Raw genomic sequence first — 18071 nt, 5'->3', positions numbered from 1 at the left:
TCCAGGTTTAGCCCAGTGTGGAAAGGAGAAGAGCACTCATTGTGGGCTAGAGCCGGCCTCACCACGCCTCTGAGAGGAGCATACTGCAGTGTTTTATACATAAGGAAACTGAGGCTCTGGTAACTGAAGGTCATCTGTTTGATATCACCAAGTTGGTGTAGCTGAGCCATGATTAAAGTCTGCTTTTCCGTAAAACCTTTGCTGCTGCAACCATGTCAAATGCTTTGACTCAGAGGAAGCTTCAAGGATAGAACTAAACACCCTGCCACACTGTGGAAAACTCGTTCAGGACTTAGAGGGATGGCTAAGGGAAAGCCAGACCTTCCTTGCTTGCCCGGTAATTCCCAGGTGAAGCTGGGCCGTCAGGATAGATTTCTGGGGCTGTAAGGGTTCCTCTGCTGGCCTAGGTGTCCTGGGCAAGGAGAACATCTAGCAGTATCGTGCTCAGTCATTTCTTTATTCAATAATCAAATCTTTTTGTCTTGTTTTTGTTTTGAGATAAGGGCGGCCCCCGTATAGCCCAGGCTAGCCTGGAATTTACAACAGTCCTTCAGCCTCAGCCTCATAGTAGTAGGATCACAGGCATTGAGCCATCACACCCCGTTCAGTTACGGCTTTTACCAGATCATCTGTAGTCATCCTCTTCTTACCTGTGGAGTGCCTTCAGATTTGCAAGAATGTACGGGACCTTTGTTGGCACACCACTCCACACTACATTTCCAATAACTTTTAGGAGCCTTTACCCAATTCCTTTCTGATGTCTTGCATGTTTTCTTTCTCCCTAGCTCTGGTGTCAAAGCCTGTCTGAGCCTGAAATTGCAGGGATTAGATCAACAAAGCAGGGATCTGGATCTATATGCACAAAGGACCCAGAATACAGTCCCATCTCTATAGTGGAAACACAGGGAATTGCAGAGATGAGTTAGACCTAGGTTCTGAAATCCCACATGCAGTTCTTGTAGGCTGGTAAATTTCCCTTTGCTCTTGCTCTTTCTGGGGCTACTGTTCCTGCAGTTTGAGACACTCTCAACCTCAGATCCTCCACAGGCAGAGAGGCTGGAAACCTAGCAAACTCATGGGATCAGTCACACTGACAAGGCTGAGATGGGGACCTCTTGGTACAAGGGAGCATTCTAGGCTGTAGAGTCAGGCCTGGTTCCTTCTTTTGCCTTTGATACTTGTTGAGTACTTAGGCTTGTTCCTTTATAAGGCTTTTTCATTTGTTAAAATGTGGGAAGACAAGCCAGGTGTGGTGGTATATACCTTTAATCCCAGCACTTAGAGGCAGGTGGATCTCTGTGATTTGGAAGGCAGCCTGATCTACAGAGTGAGTTCCAGGAAAGCCAAGGCTACATAGAGAAACCCTGTCTACAAACAAACAAAAAGTGGGAAGACAACCTTTGCTTCAGATGTAGATGTTAGTGAGCATCCTTTCATGAGATACTGGTTCCGAGACCAACATAGCGTAGAGACCCTAACCTACTGTAGCATATGAACACTCACCTGTGTTTCCCTCCCCTGACTGTATTCACAAATTTTCCATCAGGGTCAGCATACCTAAGAGAGTTCTTCCTGGCCCTTCAATAGAAAACCTTTCCCTGCTTGACAAGCTCCCTAACCCTTCCTCCATCAGTCTGGTCTCAAAGTGGTCATCACTTATCCTGCTGTTGCATTCTGGGAGAGGCAAAAGGAAAAGAGTCTCTTGTTGACCTCTTCCTGCTTTGGTGACAGGAGGGCTGCAGAGAAGGATTAGTGAGCTAATTAGAAATGATTGCATCTCTCAGCATTAATTAGCAGTGCTGTGGGCTCGCAGTGTGCGCTTTGGAACTGAGCCCCCTTTGGGACAGCATGGCAGGCAGACCTCTGCCTCTGGGGCCTGCCAGCCCTCTGTACTGATTAGAGATGATGGGATAGGTTTGGGTAAGAACTATAAGGCCTGCCCTCTTCTGGTATCCTGACCTGGCTGCCCAAGGTCTAACCCAGACCCTCTATACTTTTACAACTGTCCCTCAGTCTCCTTTCCTGTAAAATGGGCAAGGAGATCTCAGAAATACTGCTGTTGGCATGATCTTAAATGGTATGCTAGGTCCATACTTGGGGCACTTGGCCCCAGGACAAAAGAAGTTTCTAAAGGGTGAGTAAACAGTAGATCAAATCAAGCCTTGGAATAGCCTGGGATTCTAACCAGGAAACTCTTTAGAGCTATATTTCCAAGCACCAATGATTAAGTCTCTGGGTTTGGTTTTCTGAAGACATACCTAGCTACAGGGAGTTTCTCCGCCTGCTGGACTCATTGGGCACTGCAGCTCGGGAAGGGTGGGTTGCTCTTGAGGCATTTGTGGCCCTCCAAGGAGCAAGCCTGGGCCCCGGAGCAGGAGGCACTGAAGAACAAAAAGGCTAATGGCTGGTAGCAGGGCAGGATGTGTCGGCTCCACCGGGGCACTGAACTACAGAGCCACAGTGGCCAGCAACTTATTCTGTTCTTTATTTTCTGTTTCTCCATGCAGCTCGGATTGGGAAAATGAAACGGAGGAAGCAAGATGAAGGGCAGGTATGTCCCCTGTGCAACCGCCCCCTGGCAGGATCGGAGCAGGAGATGAGTAGGCATGTGGAGCATTGCCTTTCTAAGGTAGAGGGGCTGTGGCCACCCACCTTCCTTCCTCCTCCCTTCCCTGACTGCTGCTGACTGCTCCGAATCTCTGGGCTCCTGGGGTCTCCATGTGGTCTCAGCAGCTTCTTCCCCTCTGCTCTCTGCCTATTCCTTTGGCTTTCATTTCCACTTACTCCCTGTTTGGGCTCCTGTGGACAGTGGTGGGGAAGAGGCCCAGGTCTTTGATTTCCAGATTGGTTGTATTTCAAGGGAATCCATTTGGCATCCCACAGCAGGGGCTAGGGCTGTGCCTTCCTTCCAGGCTCTGGGAGTAGGTTGGGATGGCCTGGGCTCTGCATGATCCTGCTCTGCTCTTGACAGAGGGAAGGCTCCTGTGTGGCTGAGGACATGGACGCCGTGGACATGGAGCATGAGAACAGCAGCCGCTTTGAGGAGTATGAGTGGTGTGGGCAGAAGCGGATCCGGGCCACCACACTCCTGGAAGGCGGCTTCCGAGGTATAAAGCACTGACGACTTGGCCGGTGGCACTCTGGTGACCAGGTCACTGCGGGTAGCTGGGCATCATTCCCACCACGTGGGAACTACTACTGGCGGGGCTCCTTTGTAACCATGCTGCCTGCCTGTGATGTGCATATTAAAGTGAATGTATTTGGGTGGGGAAATGGAATTGTGAGGCTGTAAGCTAGCAATGACGAGGGGGCTCTCAGCCTCGGGTGATGCATTGAAGGTGACAGCCAAGCCGCGTTAGCACCTGCATAAAATATTAAAGGGACGGTTATGCATTTATCACTCCATCCCTCTTAAGGCTGATAAATGAGAATCCAGCAACCTGCTGTACACCTCCAGCACTAGGGGCCCTCAGGGCTTCTAGGCAAACACATTGGATTTTCCTCCTCCTCCTCCTCCTCCTCCTCCTCCTCCTCCTCCTCCTCCTCCTCAGCTCTATGTCAGGGAAATCAGTTACAGAGGAGAGAGTGAGTTATGGCAAAATTTGACCTCCCATGAGCTTCATTGGTGAATCTAATTTTAGCTCTGATCCCATCTCTTCTCCCAGGGCGCCCTCTGCCCTGAAGCAAGAGGGGCCTGGGCTCAGCTGCTCCCTGCTTCCCCTAGGCTCTCCCCAATTGTTGCAGAAGAGTCTGCAGGGCCCCGCTCATTTCTGCTGCTTTCTTAGTTCCTAAGATAAGGGTTGGCCTCCTCAGAGAGACCGAAGAACTGGTTGGGTGCCCAGGGTCAGTGTCCTCTTGTCCAAGTCTCCTGCCATGGGCAAGGGAAGGAGACAGTGCTCTTCCTCTTCCTCTGTAGAAACACAGTTGGTGCTGCAGCTCGTGGTCAGTAAGGGAGCCAGGCTGCATCCCATCTGCCTCCTGTGTCTGGGTACCACCCTTGGGAGTACCACTGTGTATGTCTGCTCCCTAGGGACTCTCACAGTAGCCTTGAAGAGGGACTTTGCTTCCTTAGAGCCACAGCACCTGGGCTCGCGCTGAGCCCAGTCTCTGAAGTGCCATGCAGTGCAGATGGGTCATTATGCCTCTAGGCAAGCCAGGTTGGAAAGTCCAGGAGGTTTAAACAAACCAACCATTTCCCCCAAGTCTGAGATAGACGGTCTTAGTTGTCATTCACAGAGCAGTTATGTGCTGGAGCGCTAGGGATCTGAAGCCTTGCAAGAGTGAGCAGTAGAGAATTGTGCCCACGAGTACTGAAGTGTGTGTAGGTGTTGAAGGCAGTCCCTGCTGGTCAGTTCTGGAAAGCTGTTCTAGGTTAGCCTTGTTATCAACTGTAACTATCCACACCGACTGCGGTGGAAGTTTCTTAGGTTTCTTGGCACAGGATAGGACCTGATGGCTTTTGGGCGCTCCTGGAGTGCTGGAGTGGGTCAAGCTGCACAGGGCCTGCTGCTTCAGCCAAGTCTCTGCCTGGGGATGCACCAGCAGCTGGGAGTGGGAAGCTCTTAGGCCTCGGGTGGGGATCCTTTTTCTGGGTGTGTTTACACTGTGAGGTTGTTCCTTTCAAGAATTCCTGAGGAGGGTTCAAAGAGGGCTTTTCTTTGAGCATTTGGAGAGGAGAATGAGTGAGATTTGAAGAGGAAGCGGCCGGAGGTGCCTTTATCTGCAGAGAATTGCTCCAGCTTCCCTGATAGAAGCTGCTGCCGCCTCTTAAACAGCTTAGTGCAGTCAAAAGACAGGCTGACTTGAAAGGCTGTTTTACAGCGAGATCAGCAGGGGCCACGAAGCAGAGAGTGGAGCGATGGAGGCTGAGCCTCCTCAGTGGGGGGGGGGCTATCAAAGAGAGGCCCTGGCTGATCCTGACTGCCTCTGCCCCTGAAACCCATCTGCAAAAGCTGGCCATCTGTCAGCCTACCCTCCCTGGCCAGGACCAATAGGCCCAACTCTTGGGGGGTTGGGTGTGGCCCTGCCAGGCGGCTGGTGTCAGTGCAGTGCATTGATCGCCCGCCGGGCGGGCTGGCCCGCAAGCTGGGCAGCTCCTGCTTAATGTGATTGAAAGGCAGTTAAAATGGCGGTGACCTTTTCAGGAGGAATTAGATTGCCTGCCAAGACCGGTTAGAGGGAGTGATAACGCCAGCTGAAGAAGCTGCCCGGCCGACTTCAGAGAGGGAGGCAGAGGCAGGATGAGCAGGCGAGCAGTGAGGCCCATTTAAGCTGCACTGTGCGTGCTGACAAGACAGAGATTGCTCCTCTTGTAACATATGAAAGAATAGAAGAACTGTGATGAGTCCGTGTCCCTTCATTCTCCTGTCCCTCCTCCCAGACTCTAGTCCCTTCATCATCCTCGACAAAGCTTCCTACATGGGTCACATCAGCTGCCTTGATGTATCTCCTGTGGAAGGCAAACAAGTCTTGGTGAGGACACTTGACTTAGAAGAACAGACTGTGAGCGTGGGAGCTTGGGGTTAAGGACAAGAGGCTCAGATGTCTTGGTCCTGAGAATCCTGCGAATGAATGTTTCAGGACAAAAGGCAGAGGACAAGAGCTGTCCAGCTACAAATAGATGGGTATTTATTTAGAGACAAGGTCTCGCCATGTAGCCCCAGCTGCCTTAGCCTCACAGAGGTTCACCTGCCTCTGCCTCCCAATACAAATAATTAAACAAACAAACCAACAAAACCCGAGGGAATAGCTAACGGCTGCTAGAGAGTAACATTCATTTCTGGTGCATTCTGAAGGCTCAGTCTAGCAGCGCTTTTCGGGATGTGCACCTCAGCTGCTGATTGCTCACAGGAAACGTGAGATTTCCTGACTGCTAGTGCTATTTACATGTGGGTAGTATCCAGGGCCTAGTTCTTCACCTAATGATACCAACAGTTAGAGTGGAAAATGCTTTTCTGGGATACTCTGCCAGACTTAGGAGAGTAGGTGTCTTTCCAGGCTGGAGAAATGGGCCACAAAGGAAGCAGCCCTTGGGATAAGCCTGACTCTGTGTCCTCCATAGTCAAGGAGATATGTGACTAATGAGTCCTAGCCTGCTCTTCCTTCCTCTTCCTCCCTCCTCTATGTCTTAGAAAGAGGTGTGGGGTGCTGGGCTCTAAGTCCTCCCCTGTACTGGTAGTGAGAATTCACTTGTCTGGATTTAGGGAAGCTAGGTAGAGCTCGGTCCATCTAGAAGGGACAGTCTGGACAAAGGACATGGAAAAGATTGGTTTCAAATAAAATGGTTGACGTTATAGGCCAGAAGTGGGGAGAGGAGGCATTTCGGAGGAAGAAGCTGCACACCAAGTGGCAAGTGTCACTCTGCACCTTTGTCTCTGAGCCCTAGCTGAAGCCTCGAAGGAATGCAACACAAAGCCCCTTCCGAACAGGTGGAGTAGGCCCGATCTGGTGGTGCACTTACTTATCCCAGCGCTCCTGAGGCAGAGGAAAGTGGATCTCTGATTCCGAGGCCAGCTTGGTTCACACAGTGGCTTCCAGACCAGCCAGAGCTGCATAGTTTGGGGGGGGGGGGTTGGAAGGAGGATGCTAAGACAGTGAGTTGTGAAGGGCTTCTGTCCTGCCTCGAGAACCTTCTTGTGTCCCTGCTTAGATTGAGTCTGCTTCTAACTAACCTGTAGTGACAAGAACATGTTGAGGCAGTTTTAGCACAGCTCTTTGAAATAACTGTTAACAAAACTGAACAAGTTACGAGGCAAGAATGTGGAAGGTAAATCCACAGGCATGGGCCAAGAGGGGAACCCCAGTTGCTAAAGATGTCCCTGATTGCCACTGTGCTCCCTAGTCCTGTCAGTGACACGTTTTGGAGCAGTATACCACTGCAGACAGGTTTGGAACAGAGGTGACTCTCCCCCACCTTCAGTTATGATGGCTGCCTGGTGGGAGGGTGTGGCTAGGAGCAAGGCTGCTTCTGTCCCCGGTGGCAGTGGACAGGATTTAATCACCTTTTGGAACACAATTGTTAAGCTGGAACAGGAGTGTGCAGGCAGAAAGAGCAAGTATCAATGGTTTTAAACGGCGTCTGTCTCTGTGCGACTCTACTGACGTGAGGCAGTGAAACGCGTTATCGAGAAGGCCCGGAAAGTGGCTAAGTGCGTTTGACACACGCCAACTCCCTGCCTCCACACTGGATAATTGCATTGTCAACTGTTCAGCGAGGTGGCAGGTGACACTGCAGGCCGATTGATTGTCCCGCATCGCAGCTCCCCAGACTGTCAGCTCCCCAATCGATGGCGTTTACACAAGACACCGTAACTGCATCTGTAACTAATTCCAGTGTAGAGCTCCCCGGAAGCTGCTGCCCCTGCCCTCCTGTAGGCAAGCACTGGGCTCTAGAAGACCCCGAGACTCCTTTCCCCCCAGGCTCGAGTTTGGTTGGGAGCAGCAGGTGAGGAAATCAGTGGTTCCTTTTTTGTGGTTTCAGGTTCCAGGATGTTACTGCCCCCAGTAAACGGGCATCTCCAGTTTCTCAATCGATCATTTGATCAATTGATTAAATTAACACTGATTTCCCCCCCTTCTCAGTGGTCCAGGAAGAAATGAGTTTATGGGAGAAGGGTCATTTTCATAAGATTTAGACTTAGATGTCATTTGTGCACTTAGGCCTCTCCCACTCTGCATTCACTGGAGGGAAGGGAACTCTGCCAAGCACTGTTGCCCATCAGACTTGGTTTGTCAGCCATTTTGTCCTTTTTATCTGGAGCAGAACCATAGCAGAGGAGCCTCCCTGATGACCGGGAGCTGTTCTGGATCATCTTGGAGGTCCTAGGGACCCAGTTGTTTCCTGTACAGCAGCAGCAGCAGCAGGAGCAGCAGCTTGGCTGTTCTTCCCAGAGCTACATGGAAGAGAGGCCAGAGACTTGGAAAGGAGCTGTCTGTGCCATCTTGCCTCTGAGTACTGGCTTGGGATATTCCAGCAGCTGAGAACATAAAATGACTGTGAAGCCTTCCTCTCCAAGATTGAGGAGGGGGGCAAGCTGGCAGGGGTGCTTTCGGCATAAAAACGGCTTTATGGCCGTTTCTTTTTATTATGATTCTGCCAGAAGTCAGCAAGTGACATTTCATTAAGAAAATAAAGTTTAATGTGCTGGGAGGAGGTTGGAGCAGGTTGGGGCAAGTACCAGAGTGAAATCGGTGGTGGCAGCCTGCTTGGAACACCTGTGGGGATAGGGAGAGGCTCCCCGCATCTGTCTCAGCTGAGGGATAGGATCAGTGTCGGAGTAGACTGCGCAGGCCAGAGGCAGGAGGGCCTTTTTTTTTTTCCTTAGCTAACAAGATGTGCCATGCCCCCTCTTTGCTCCAACCCAGTCGGAAGAACAGAAGGTCGCTGCCAGACTAGGGTGATACTCTTGGTAGTTTTCTCTGGACACTCATCAACCAGGCCTGGCCTTCCTTCTGGTGCAGGGTTCATAAGACAAGGAGCAGTATTGGCAGTATTGAGCCAGTAAGTACTGCTGGGGTGTGCTGTGTGGATGGATGATGTTGGAAGTCAGGCCCGGGAGACTGGAAGGTTCCAGTCTGGTGAGAAACAGTATCATACAATAAATATGATCTTAGAGTCATAAAGGAGCTGCGATGGACATCAAGGAAGGGACAGGTATGTGTAAGCACCTGAGGAAGTTATCACTCAGAGCACCTGGAGAATGGGACCCGATCCTGAAATGTTTATACCAGGCCAGACAGGACGACCTCCAAAAGGCTGAAAGAATATGGTGGTAAAGGTCATTCATTCTTTAGCCAAGAGGAAATACTTCAAGTCCCTGGGCTGCCTCACCTGTTGGGGCTTCCTGGCAGCTTTGGTTTCTCTTTTTAGCCAAGGGAGTCACATTGGGCTCAGAGGTGTACTAAAGAGCTTTTCATTTGCCCCACCCACAAGGCAGGGGTAGGCTAGGCTGAGCAGGGAATAGGAGGCTGCTGCTGAGCCGCGTGCACTTGGGAGTGGGGCTGGCAAGGTTTGGCAGGGCTTGTGGGGTGCGGGCTGTAAATGAACCTGATAGCTACATTCTGATTGATGGCGGAGTTTGTCTCCCAAACTGTCAGAGGGTTTATAGAGGTGCCACTCACCCTCGGGTGGGAATTGCTTGTCAGGACACCTGGCTGTGAATAGGAGACAGAGCTGTAACTTGGTGTTTTCTCAGCTTAATGGCTCTGCTGCTGACCTGCCTGCTGCCTCAAGTGTGTCAGCCCCTCTGGGGATGTGCCAAATGAGGACTGTCAGGAAAGGTAGATCCTAGGCACTGACTAGCCTCTAGGGTGGGTGGATAGGATCTCAGACCTTAGACTGAAGGGGTAAGAGGGATGAGTCAGGAAGCAGGTACTGCTTGAAAGCGCATCCTGATGAATGATGGGCATGAGTGAAGTCAGTAGCTGTGTCTAGGACACAGCACGCGTGTCCGTGTCTGCACGCAGTGAGAATGGAGACATGGAGACTCCACCGAACAGGCTGGGGAGCCTAGACTTGTGCATGCAGTGGGAGCCGCTGAGGCTTCTGGAGTCAGACTGTATAGTTAAGTGGGATGAGGCAGGAAGCAGACATTTCTGAGACGCTGGGCAGAGCTCTGAGCTGTTTCCTCGATGCAAAAGATTCCTTTGCTGGTCCTTTGGGCAGAGTCCTTCATTTTCTTTTGCCCCTGGCAGAGCTGCTGATCTGGCTAGTAAGATGTCACCTAAGATCCACTAGGACAAAGATGTGGGGACAGCTCTTTGGTCTCTGACCTTGGCCTGTCAGGGAGTGTAGTTCTCAAGTCAGAGACCACCTGGCATATGAAGTGGGCTTGGTGAAGCTTTGGTAGCTCACCCTTTACATTAGCCAAGAGTCTGCCTTTGGTTGGGCCAAATGCCCCCCAGGGATCAGCAGACTGTCTGGCCCTCAGCCTGCCCTGCCCAGCCTAGCTGTCTTCGTGACTGCTCTGAGAGGCAGGTGTGCATGCCGATCCTCCCTCGTCTGTCCCGATCTAATCCCTTTCTAACTACACTTGTCCAGGAATCTGAGCCGTGTGAGCTGGAGATGAATAATTAATGTCAGGCGCTTCAGACACCAAATATTTGAACAGCTGCCTGGTGTTTTTGCTGGCAAAGGACCTAGTGGTCCAAATCAGGATGTTGGCTAGGGGGTCCTACTCTGTGACTCTGATGGGCTTTAGCCAGCCTTTTCTCCTCTGATGGCCCTCAATCTGGACAGTGAGAGAGAGCAAGGCTCAGGTCCTATTCAGGAGTGACCCTTTGGACCTGAGTTTCTCTACCCTCTTTCTGCTCTTCTGGAACTGGAAGGCAGGTATATAGGAGGCCAGTTATAGCCCTCTAAGGACCTGACATAGTGTGTGATTGTGCCAGTTTATAAACAGAAACAACCTGGAGCAGCATGCAGTATGCTAAAAGGTGAGGGAGAGGGATAGAAATAGAGTCAGAAATATCTGAGTGTTGGGGGCTGGAGAGACAGCTTATTGGTTAAGAGCACTGGCTGCTATTCCAGAGGTCCTGAGTTCAATTCCCAGCACCCACATGGTGGCTCACAACCACCTGTAATGAGATCTGGCATGTAGGCAGAACACTATACATAATAAACAAATCTTTTAAAAAAAGAAAAGAAATATTTTGAGTGTTGCTAGATGGTAGTGGTGCATGCTTTTAATCCCAGCACTTGGGAGGCAGAGACAGGTAGATCTCTTGAGTTCAAGGCCAGCCTGGTCTACATAGTGAGTTCCAAGACAACCAGGGCTGTTATACAGAGAAACCCTGTCTCAAAAAAAAAAGAAAAAGAAAGACCTAAATGTCTGCTTGTAAATGTTTCTGTCTAGCCTTGGACCTAAGTCCTACCTAGAAGCAGCAGCAGGGTCACCCTTGGCCTAGTTCTTGGCTTCTTGCCCTTCTTACACTCTGCTTCCCATAGGCTCTGGCTTCGTCATGTGCAGTGGCAAAGAGAACCCTGACAGTGATGCTGACCTGGATGTGGATGGAGATGATACTCTGGAATATGGGAAACCGCAGTATCCTTGGGGTACAGTGGGGGCAAGCCACCAAATAGCAAAAGTAGCTGGTTCTTCTAAAACTTGATCATGCTCCTGGAGCTAGTCTCAGCTTTGGGGGCAGGGGTGCTCCTGAGTTCAGAGCCCTTGTGGCCTACCGCAATCTTGGATCTACTGTCCTTGACCACCATGCCAGATACACAGAGGCCGATGTCATCCCTTGCACTGGAGAAGAGCCTGGTGAAGCCAAGGAGAGAGAGGCACTCCGGGGCGCAGTCCTAAAGCAAGTGTGGGCAAAGGCGTGGGCAGTTTCTGTGGAGGGGTCCCTGCAGGCGGGGCTCTGCTGTCCTGACTTTATTCTTCCTCCTTCCCTCCTCTAGTGGTGGCCCCCCCAGCACCCGCATCACACCCGAGTTCTCGAAATGGGCCAGTGATGGTAAGTCCTGACCCAGATTAGCAGGATTGAGGTTGGGGAGGACATCTTTAGATGTCGGGCTGCTGCTCGCCTGGCCAGACTGTAAGTTGAACTTTCGTCCTACAGAGATGCCATCCACCAGCAATGGTGAAAGCAGCAAGCAGGAGGCCATGCAGAAGACCTGCAAGAACAGCGACATTGAGAAGTAAGCATGGTTGGCTGGGAGATTGGCCCTTTGCTGGCAGGAAGGTCTGCTGCCCTGGGCACACAGCCGGCAGTGGAGCCCAGCTGGTGCTAAGCATGCCTCTGTGAATTGATCACTGGGCCGTGGCCCTGGGAGCCTTGGTGAAGAGAGGAGCAGGTCCTTCCTGCCCGCTGTAGCTGCCCCCTCCCGTGGAATGTGATGTATGGCCACCCAGCCCAGCCAGTGCACTTGATTCATCTCCAGTTTCTGTTTCTTAATCGGGAGCTAAATTGGTTTCATTTTTCTTGTCCCGGGTAGCGCTTGCAGCAGGTTTTAGGCAGGAGCATTGGGTCTCATCACTCCAGTCGGAAGTTTTGGCCAGAGTTCTCCAGCAGGGGAAAAGGAGATCCATTGTTACTTTGCCTGGGGCTGCTGGACAGCGCCACAGGATTTGATATCAGCTGGCCATCCTGCTGCCTTTTCAGAAGCCAAGAAAGGCCAGTACTGGCCTCGGGAGGTGTTATTGTCCAGTCTGGCTGCCTGGAGTGACTGCCATTGGTCATTGCTTATCTCCCTGCGCCGGGTTACCCCTCCCTCCAGCTGGAGGCTGGGTTACCTGGGGTTAAAAGGTATCCTCTTCATTCTAGGGCCAGTGTTCCATCTTGTCTCCTGCCAGAAGAGTGGCTTGCAGGCCAGTGCAGGGCTGGGTCGGTGGCCTGGGTCACCTCCCATTTGTTTCCCTCCATTTTGTGTTGTCATAAATTCATTCCAGCCCGTTGTGCTTGATCAGTTTATCTCGGCCGGGGCCGCAAGTGCTGCTGGCATGATGTATGGGCCGCAGCGCAGGGCCCGGCTGCCCATGAATCACCGCAGCTGCTCCGTGTCAGCGCCGGAGCGGGCCATACGGATTCGGTGCAACCAGCTTAGGGAGGGGGGGTGACGTATGGATGTTTATTTAATAATTCTCTCCTACTCCAGCTGAGCGGGGCGGGCGGGGCTGTAAGGGGCGCCTACCCTCGTCTGGAGGGGCTGCTCATAAATCAGAAAGACAAGATCATTAATCAAGGATGGCGCCCAAGGGGGAGGTAGGGGCCAGAGCCAGTGGCCATCCATGAAGGTGCTACCCACCCAAGGCTGGGGGAAGTCAGCATTTCTGTCCCACCTGTGTGAGCACAGGCTTCAGTAGGTGGGGCACTCTAGGACAAGGTGGAGACTGATTGCTGCTATCCAGAGATCTTCATTGGGTCTAGGTCCCCAAGACATCCTAGTTCACAAAGTACAGGTTCCAGCCCGAGGTCCATTTTATATCCAGGGAAGGGGAAAAGCCCATCCATGTTGAGAATTCACCAACAGTTCAGCTGGGGATGGCACAGAGAGCGTTGAACAAATGCCAGGGAAGAAGCTAGCTCTGTAGGTGCTAAGGAGGGAGAAGTGGGTGAAGACTTCCCAGAGTCTGAGATGGAACAAGGGGCTCCAGCAAACCTACCAGTACTAAAAGGAACTGGTAAAAGCTTTTTCACTGTCTCGGGGGGAGTCGGGTGGATAATTATGGGTCCATCATGTCAGCCACTAGGGAGTCACATTCTATATTGCTACTCCTCCTAAAAAAAATTAGAGATTGAAATTTGTTGTACATTAAATGTTACTCCTACTAGCTAGCTACACATGGTAGTACATTTCTGTAATCTCAACACTCCAAAGGCCAAGAAAGGAGGATTATGGGTTTGAGGCTAGCCTTAATTTTAATTACATAGTAAATTTGAAGTTAGCCTGAGGTATGTAATGAGTAACCATCTTAGAAGCATAAAACAATAAACATGTTCCCAGGACCGTCCCTATATTCCCTTCTGACCATTGTGTCCAGTAGTCACAGACCACCTGTAAGAAGTAGTGGTATTTGCTCTGCCCATGACCTTGGACCATACAGCCCGAAGGAGGCAGTGCTTCTTGCCTCGTACATGATATTGACTGATGTTCCAGAGGAACCAGGTTCAGTTCCCAGATGGTCCAGAGTCTAGTCTCGCTGGGGACAAGATAAATAAATAAAAGGAAGAAAGGACCATGTTACTCCTCTCCTTTTTCGGGCCTTACAGTCAAGGTCTTAGAGCAAATACATTAAGTTCTGCAGTTTTGCAAACACATTACCCCATGCTAGCCGAATGTCCGCCTCACTCCAGAATACTGTCCATTCCCACACCATTACCGTGGTCCACCTGAAGCCTCCGCCACGGAAGTCCAGTCCTGACAAAACGCATCTTTCAAACCTCCCCTGTTCTGTCACACTGCCCCAGCCTGCTCATGACTTGACTGGTTCCTGCTGTTGGCTGGAGAAGTCTTCTTTCTCACTTTTAACCTGCTTGGTCGGCTTCGTTTCTACCACCTTGGCCTGGGGGATGCCTCTCCTTATAAGCAGGATGGCCTTGGTCTGCCACAGTCTGGGCAGGCTACCTGGTTTCTTCACATGTAAAATGAACATCTTCTCACAGGGGCTTAGGAGGTATAAATAACTCGGTAAAAATACCTGGCTGCTAATAAGTACTTAGTAAACTTTAGCTGTTTTGTTTAGTATTGTCATCCCCTGAGGCATATTCTCGGTATCCTTGTTTCTTCTGCTCCAGGAAGCACTTCTCTCCTTAGAGTGGTCCTTGGTACTGTTGCTTTTCAGAGGGGTCGGAGGGGCAGGTGGAGGGAGATCTTTGAGATTATTCTAGCTATTCCTTCTTCTCAGTGCTGCTGGTTTTGTGTTTCAGGAATTGAATCACAGGCTTGAGACTACCTAGAATGGTTAGGTCCCACATCTCTCTTTTCCTTGAAGGTTGGACGGGCAAATGTTTTCTCATAGGGCTTATCCACTAGTAAACAGTCACTGGTAGATGTTTTTAGCAAGCAAGCCTTCGCCTTCAGGGAACTCAGGCTTGCTGAGGAGATGACCCCTTTGCTGTGAGTGGGGTTCAGTACAGAACCTTGGAGAGCCTCTGGGAGGAGCCTGAGAGAACAGTACAGAGGGGTGGGGAGTAGGGAGACTTTCTGTGAATAGCATAAGGATGTGGCACGTGACTGAGGAGAGATGTAGACAGTGCTGGCTGACGGAGACACTGAGATACTGGAGATACAAACGGATGGACTTGGCCTTGGTCTTTAGAATGGAAGTTCTGCCAGGTGCTGGCACAAGGGGCCGGAGGAGGGATTACAGCAGAGAAGTGTTTGAGTTAGTGAAATGATCCTTAGGAACCTGAAGGATGAGGGGCTGGAGGCATGGCTCAGCTGCTGGGAAGTGAGAAGCCCTGGCTATAATCTCAGCACTCTGGAGGGGCAGGAAGTACCTTTTTAATATGCCCTAATGAAACTTCATATTTTGAATGTTAATTTAAGAAACAGATGGGGGTTGGAGAGATGACCCAGCAATTAAGAGTTCTGGCTACTCTACCAGAGGACTCAGGTTCAGTTCCTACATGGCAGTTCACAACCATCTGTACCTCCAGTTTCAGGGGATCTGATGCCCTCTTCCAGCCTCCAAGGCACAACACCCATGCACATAAAATGAAAAAACATTTTTTATTCAAGACAGGATTTCTCTGTGTAGCCCTGGTTATCTTGGAACTCACTGTGTAGACCAGGCTGGCCTCAAACTCAAGAGATCCACCTGCCTCTGTCTCCCTGAGTGCTAGGATTAAAGATATGTGACACCATGCTTGGCCAAAAATTAATAAAAATTTTAATAAATTTAAAGATTTAGTTTTAAAATTTCAAGGTTATTCTTAGTTATAAAGAAAACTTGAGGCTAGCCTGGGCTACATGAGACTGTTTGTTTTGAGGGAAGATCTATGTAGCCCTAGCCTGCCTAGAACTCCCTTTGTAGATCAGGCTGGCCTCAAACCCGCTGCCAACTTCTGCCTCCTAAGTGATGGAATTAAGGTGTGCATCAGCATATCCGGGGTGAGGTTGTTTTGTTTTTAAGATAAGAGCCACAGCATAGTGGTGTGTGGTGAGAGTGGGAAGCAGTGGAGATTGCAGAGAAGCTGGGAAGAGGTGACAGGTTTTGAAAGCTGAGGGTATTTGCAGATGAGTAAGGGTGCTGATTGCCAAGGCTCTGGCTTAGACATTCATCAGGTAGACATGCAGGAGTGCTAAGTTCAGCTCTGCAGGGAGTAGCTGGCAGGTAGAGATGTTGAGAAGAGGTTCCTTGTGTGATTCTGGGCCGAGGGCACCACCTTGCTACCCCACGGTGCGTTGTCTCTACAGAATCACCGAAGACTCAGCCGTAACTACATTTGAGGCCCTGAAGGCTCGCGTCAGGGAGCTTGAACGGCAGCTATCTCGGGGGGACCGATACAAATGCCTCATCTGCATGGTGAGTGGGAAGGAATCCAGGCATGATCTAGGTCCTGGCCTGTGGGTTGGGGAGGGTCTCGGCTGTATGTGAGCTTGCTTCAGTGACTCCTTCTCTGCCACCTCCCCCAGGACTCCTACTCGATGCCCCTGACGTCCATCCAGTGTTGGCACGTGCACTGTGAAGAGTGCTGGCTGCGGACTCTGGTGAGGAGGCACAAAAACGGAGGAGTGGGTGGGCAGCTGTTCGAGGTGCGGTCCAGATGTTCACATCTGTGGCTGCACCTGTTTGGGGGAGTTAAGGAAGAACCCGAGTCAGGGATTCAGCCCCCAGGTTGAATACCTTGTCTGAGCTCTCACTTGGGGTTCATTCAGTTCTCCTCCACAGACTCACTTGACGTCCCTTCTTCCCACCCCGAGGTGGCCCCATAACAGGCATATTGCTGAGACCCCAGATCAGAAAGAGGCTGGTGGTGGGTAAGCCAGACCAGGGCCTCTGCCCCCCCCCCCCCCCCCATTACTAAGCTCCTTCTGCTCCTGCCCTGTTCTTAGCTCAGGAGCAGCCATTAAAATGTCGCCCGGAGACAGCAATAAAAGGCCCGGACGTGGGCTCTGTGTCCTGATCAAAGGCCGCGTGTAATCTCGTTAGGGCCGAGGCAGCCACAGCTGGACCCAGCCTTGTTCTCATTACCAGGGCTCCTGCTGCGGGGCTGGCCAGGCGGTTTGATCCTGGCGTCTCCCCAACACAGGAGCATGTCTGCCTGCTCAGAGGCAGCCCATGCCTCCCTAGGCTGGCTGGCAAGAATGAGGTCCCAGCACACTGGTGCAGAGACGTGGCTGCAGGCCGAGTGCTCGCGTGCACAGACACAGGCTCCTGTGTCTAACGGAGCCCTCCCCTTTCTCTTCTCCTCAGGGGGCCAAGAAGCTCTGCCCTCAGTGCAACACCATCACAGCGCCCGGAGACCTGCGGAGGATCTACTTGTGAGCTGCCGTCCAGGCAGGCCTTGCTGCAAGCAGCCCCACCCGCCCCGGCCTCTGTGACAGTGAACCCCTTTCCCTTTGTACATAATTGCACACAGGTTCCCCGTGTACATACATGCACATACACACCCAAACACACATATAGGACTCTGGAGCCAGAGTGGAGCGGCCCTTCCTGCTTGCTCCTTCTGAACTTGAGGACCATGCCTCTTTTGGCTGTTTCCAGTGTGGGGCAGGAAGGTAGGGATGGGGAGTAGCGGGGCAAGGCTCCTGAGATCCATCCCCTGGACTGACAGACATGCAAACACCAGACTGAAGCACATGTAATATAGACTGTGTATGTTTACAATGTTGTGTATAAATGGGACACTTTGCCCTCCGCCGCCTCCCCTTTGGTTGTATGATTTTTTTTAATGACTCTTGGAAGCAGTGCCCCCTTCAGGGCTGGCTGGGGGCTCGGCCCATCCATCTCTCAAGGTGCCTGCCTTTCCATCTCCCGTGGCGTCCCTTCCCTTTCCCATGTGCTCGGTGTTCAGTGGTGTATATTTCTTCTCCCAGACTTGGGCCATGTGCCCCAAGGGGTATGATTCTCTCCTTAGTCTTAGCTCGTGGGGCTCATTTTGAGGAGCTGGGGGTAGGGTGGACAATGGGACGGAGCAGAAACGGGCTGCAGTCAGGCTGGCTGAGGGTGCCTGGCTGCCCAGCCCGCTGTTGAGAGCAACTCCTGGGAGGAGAATGGTGCTCCCAGGGTAGTGCTCTCTTCTTTGCCCTCCCATGGGCCCTGTGGTGTGATGCTGTGTCTGTATATTCTATACAAAGGTACTTGTCCTTTCCCTTTGTAAACTACATTTGACATGGATTAAACCAGTATAAACCAGCTGCCGTCTGTGTGTGAAAGGGGCTGATGGGAAGGTGGTGACAGGCTGCTAGGAGGGTCATTCTGTGCAGCATTACGCGGGGTATGTAGTCATGCAGGGATGGTCAGGGCACCCTGGAGCATCCCAGCAGGTGTGTGGGGGTGGGGATGGGGATCTGCGCTCCCAGCTATTGATAGGCAGGGGCTCTAGGTTAATTCCTTATCGATGGAGCATCGTCAGCTCATTAATCACAAAAGAGGTCAGAGCTTGGGGTACAGAGGGGG

General features: G+C 51.5%; 1 protein-coding gene across 6 annotated transcripts in view; it reads left to right on the top strand.

Annotated features, from left to right (window-relative positions):
- The window catches only part of Rnf220 (ring finger protein 220), a 235079-nt gene extending 217272 nt beyond the window's left edge, over positions 1 to 17807 (top strand). For 3 of the 6 annotated variants that reach the window (XM_036177306.1, XM_036177307.1, XM_036177309.1), the window contains 9 exons: positions 2508 to 2551; positions 2972 to 3107; positions 10946 to 11042; positions 11218 to 11304; positions 11402 to 11457; positions 11563 to 11641; positions 15863 to 15971; positions 16082 to 16156; positions 16863 to 17807. In XM_036177306.1, the coding sequence (XP_036033199.1) occupies positions 2508 to 2551; positions 2972 to 3107; positions 10946 to 11042; positions 11218 to 11304; positions 11402 to 11457; positions 11563 to 11641; positions 15863 to 15971; positions 16082 to 16156; positions 16863 to 16934 (755 nt within the window). In that variant the 3' untranslated portion in view covers positions 16935 to 17807. Of the gene's footprint in view, positions 1 to 2507; positions 2630 to 2971; positions 3108 to 10945; positions 11043 to 11217; positions 11305 to 11401; positions 11458 to 11562; positions 11642 to 15862; positions 15972 to 16081; positions 16157 to 16862 lie in introns of all 6 variants that reach the window. The other 3 variants (XM_036177303.1, XM_036177305.1, XM_036177308.1) reach the window with 1 other exon arrangement.
- Positions 17808 to 18071: the final 264 nt, after the last annotated feature.

Source organism: Onychomys torridus, chromosome 2 (genome assembly GCF_903995425.1).
Source record: "Onychomys torridus chromosome 2, mOncTor1.1, whole genome shotgun sequence".
Taxonomy (NCBI): Eukaryota; Metazoa; Chordata; class Mammalia; order Rodentia; family Cricetidae; genus Onychomys; species Onychomys torridus.
The sequence above is the reverse complement of the archived record's forward strand: the minus strand, read 5'-3'. Positions and strand labels throughout refer to the sequence as shown.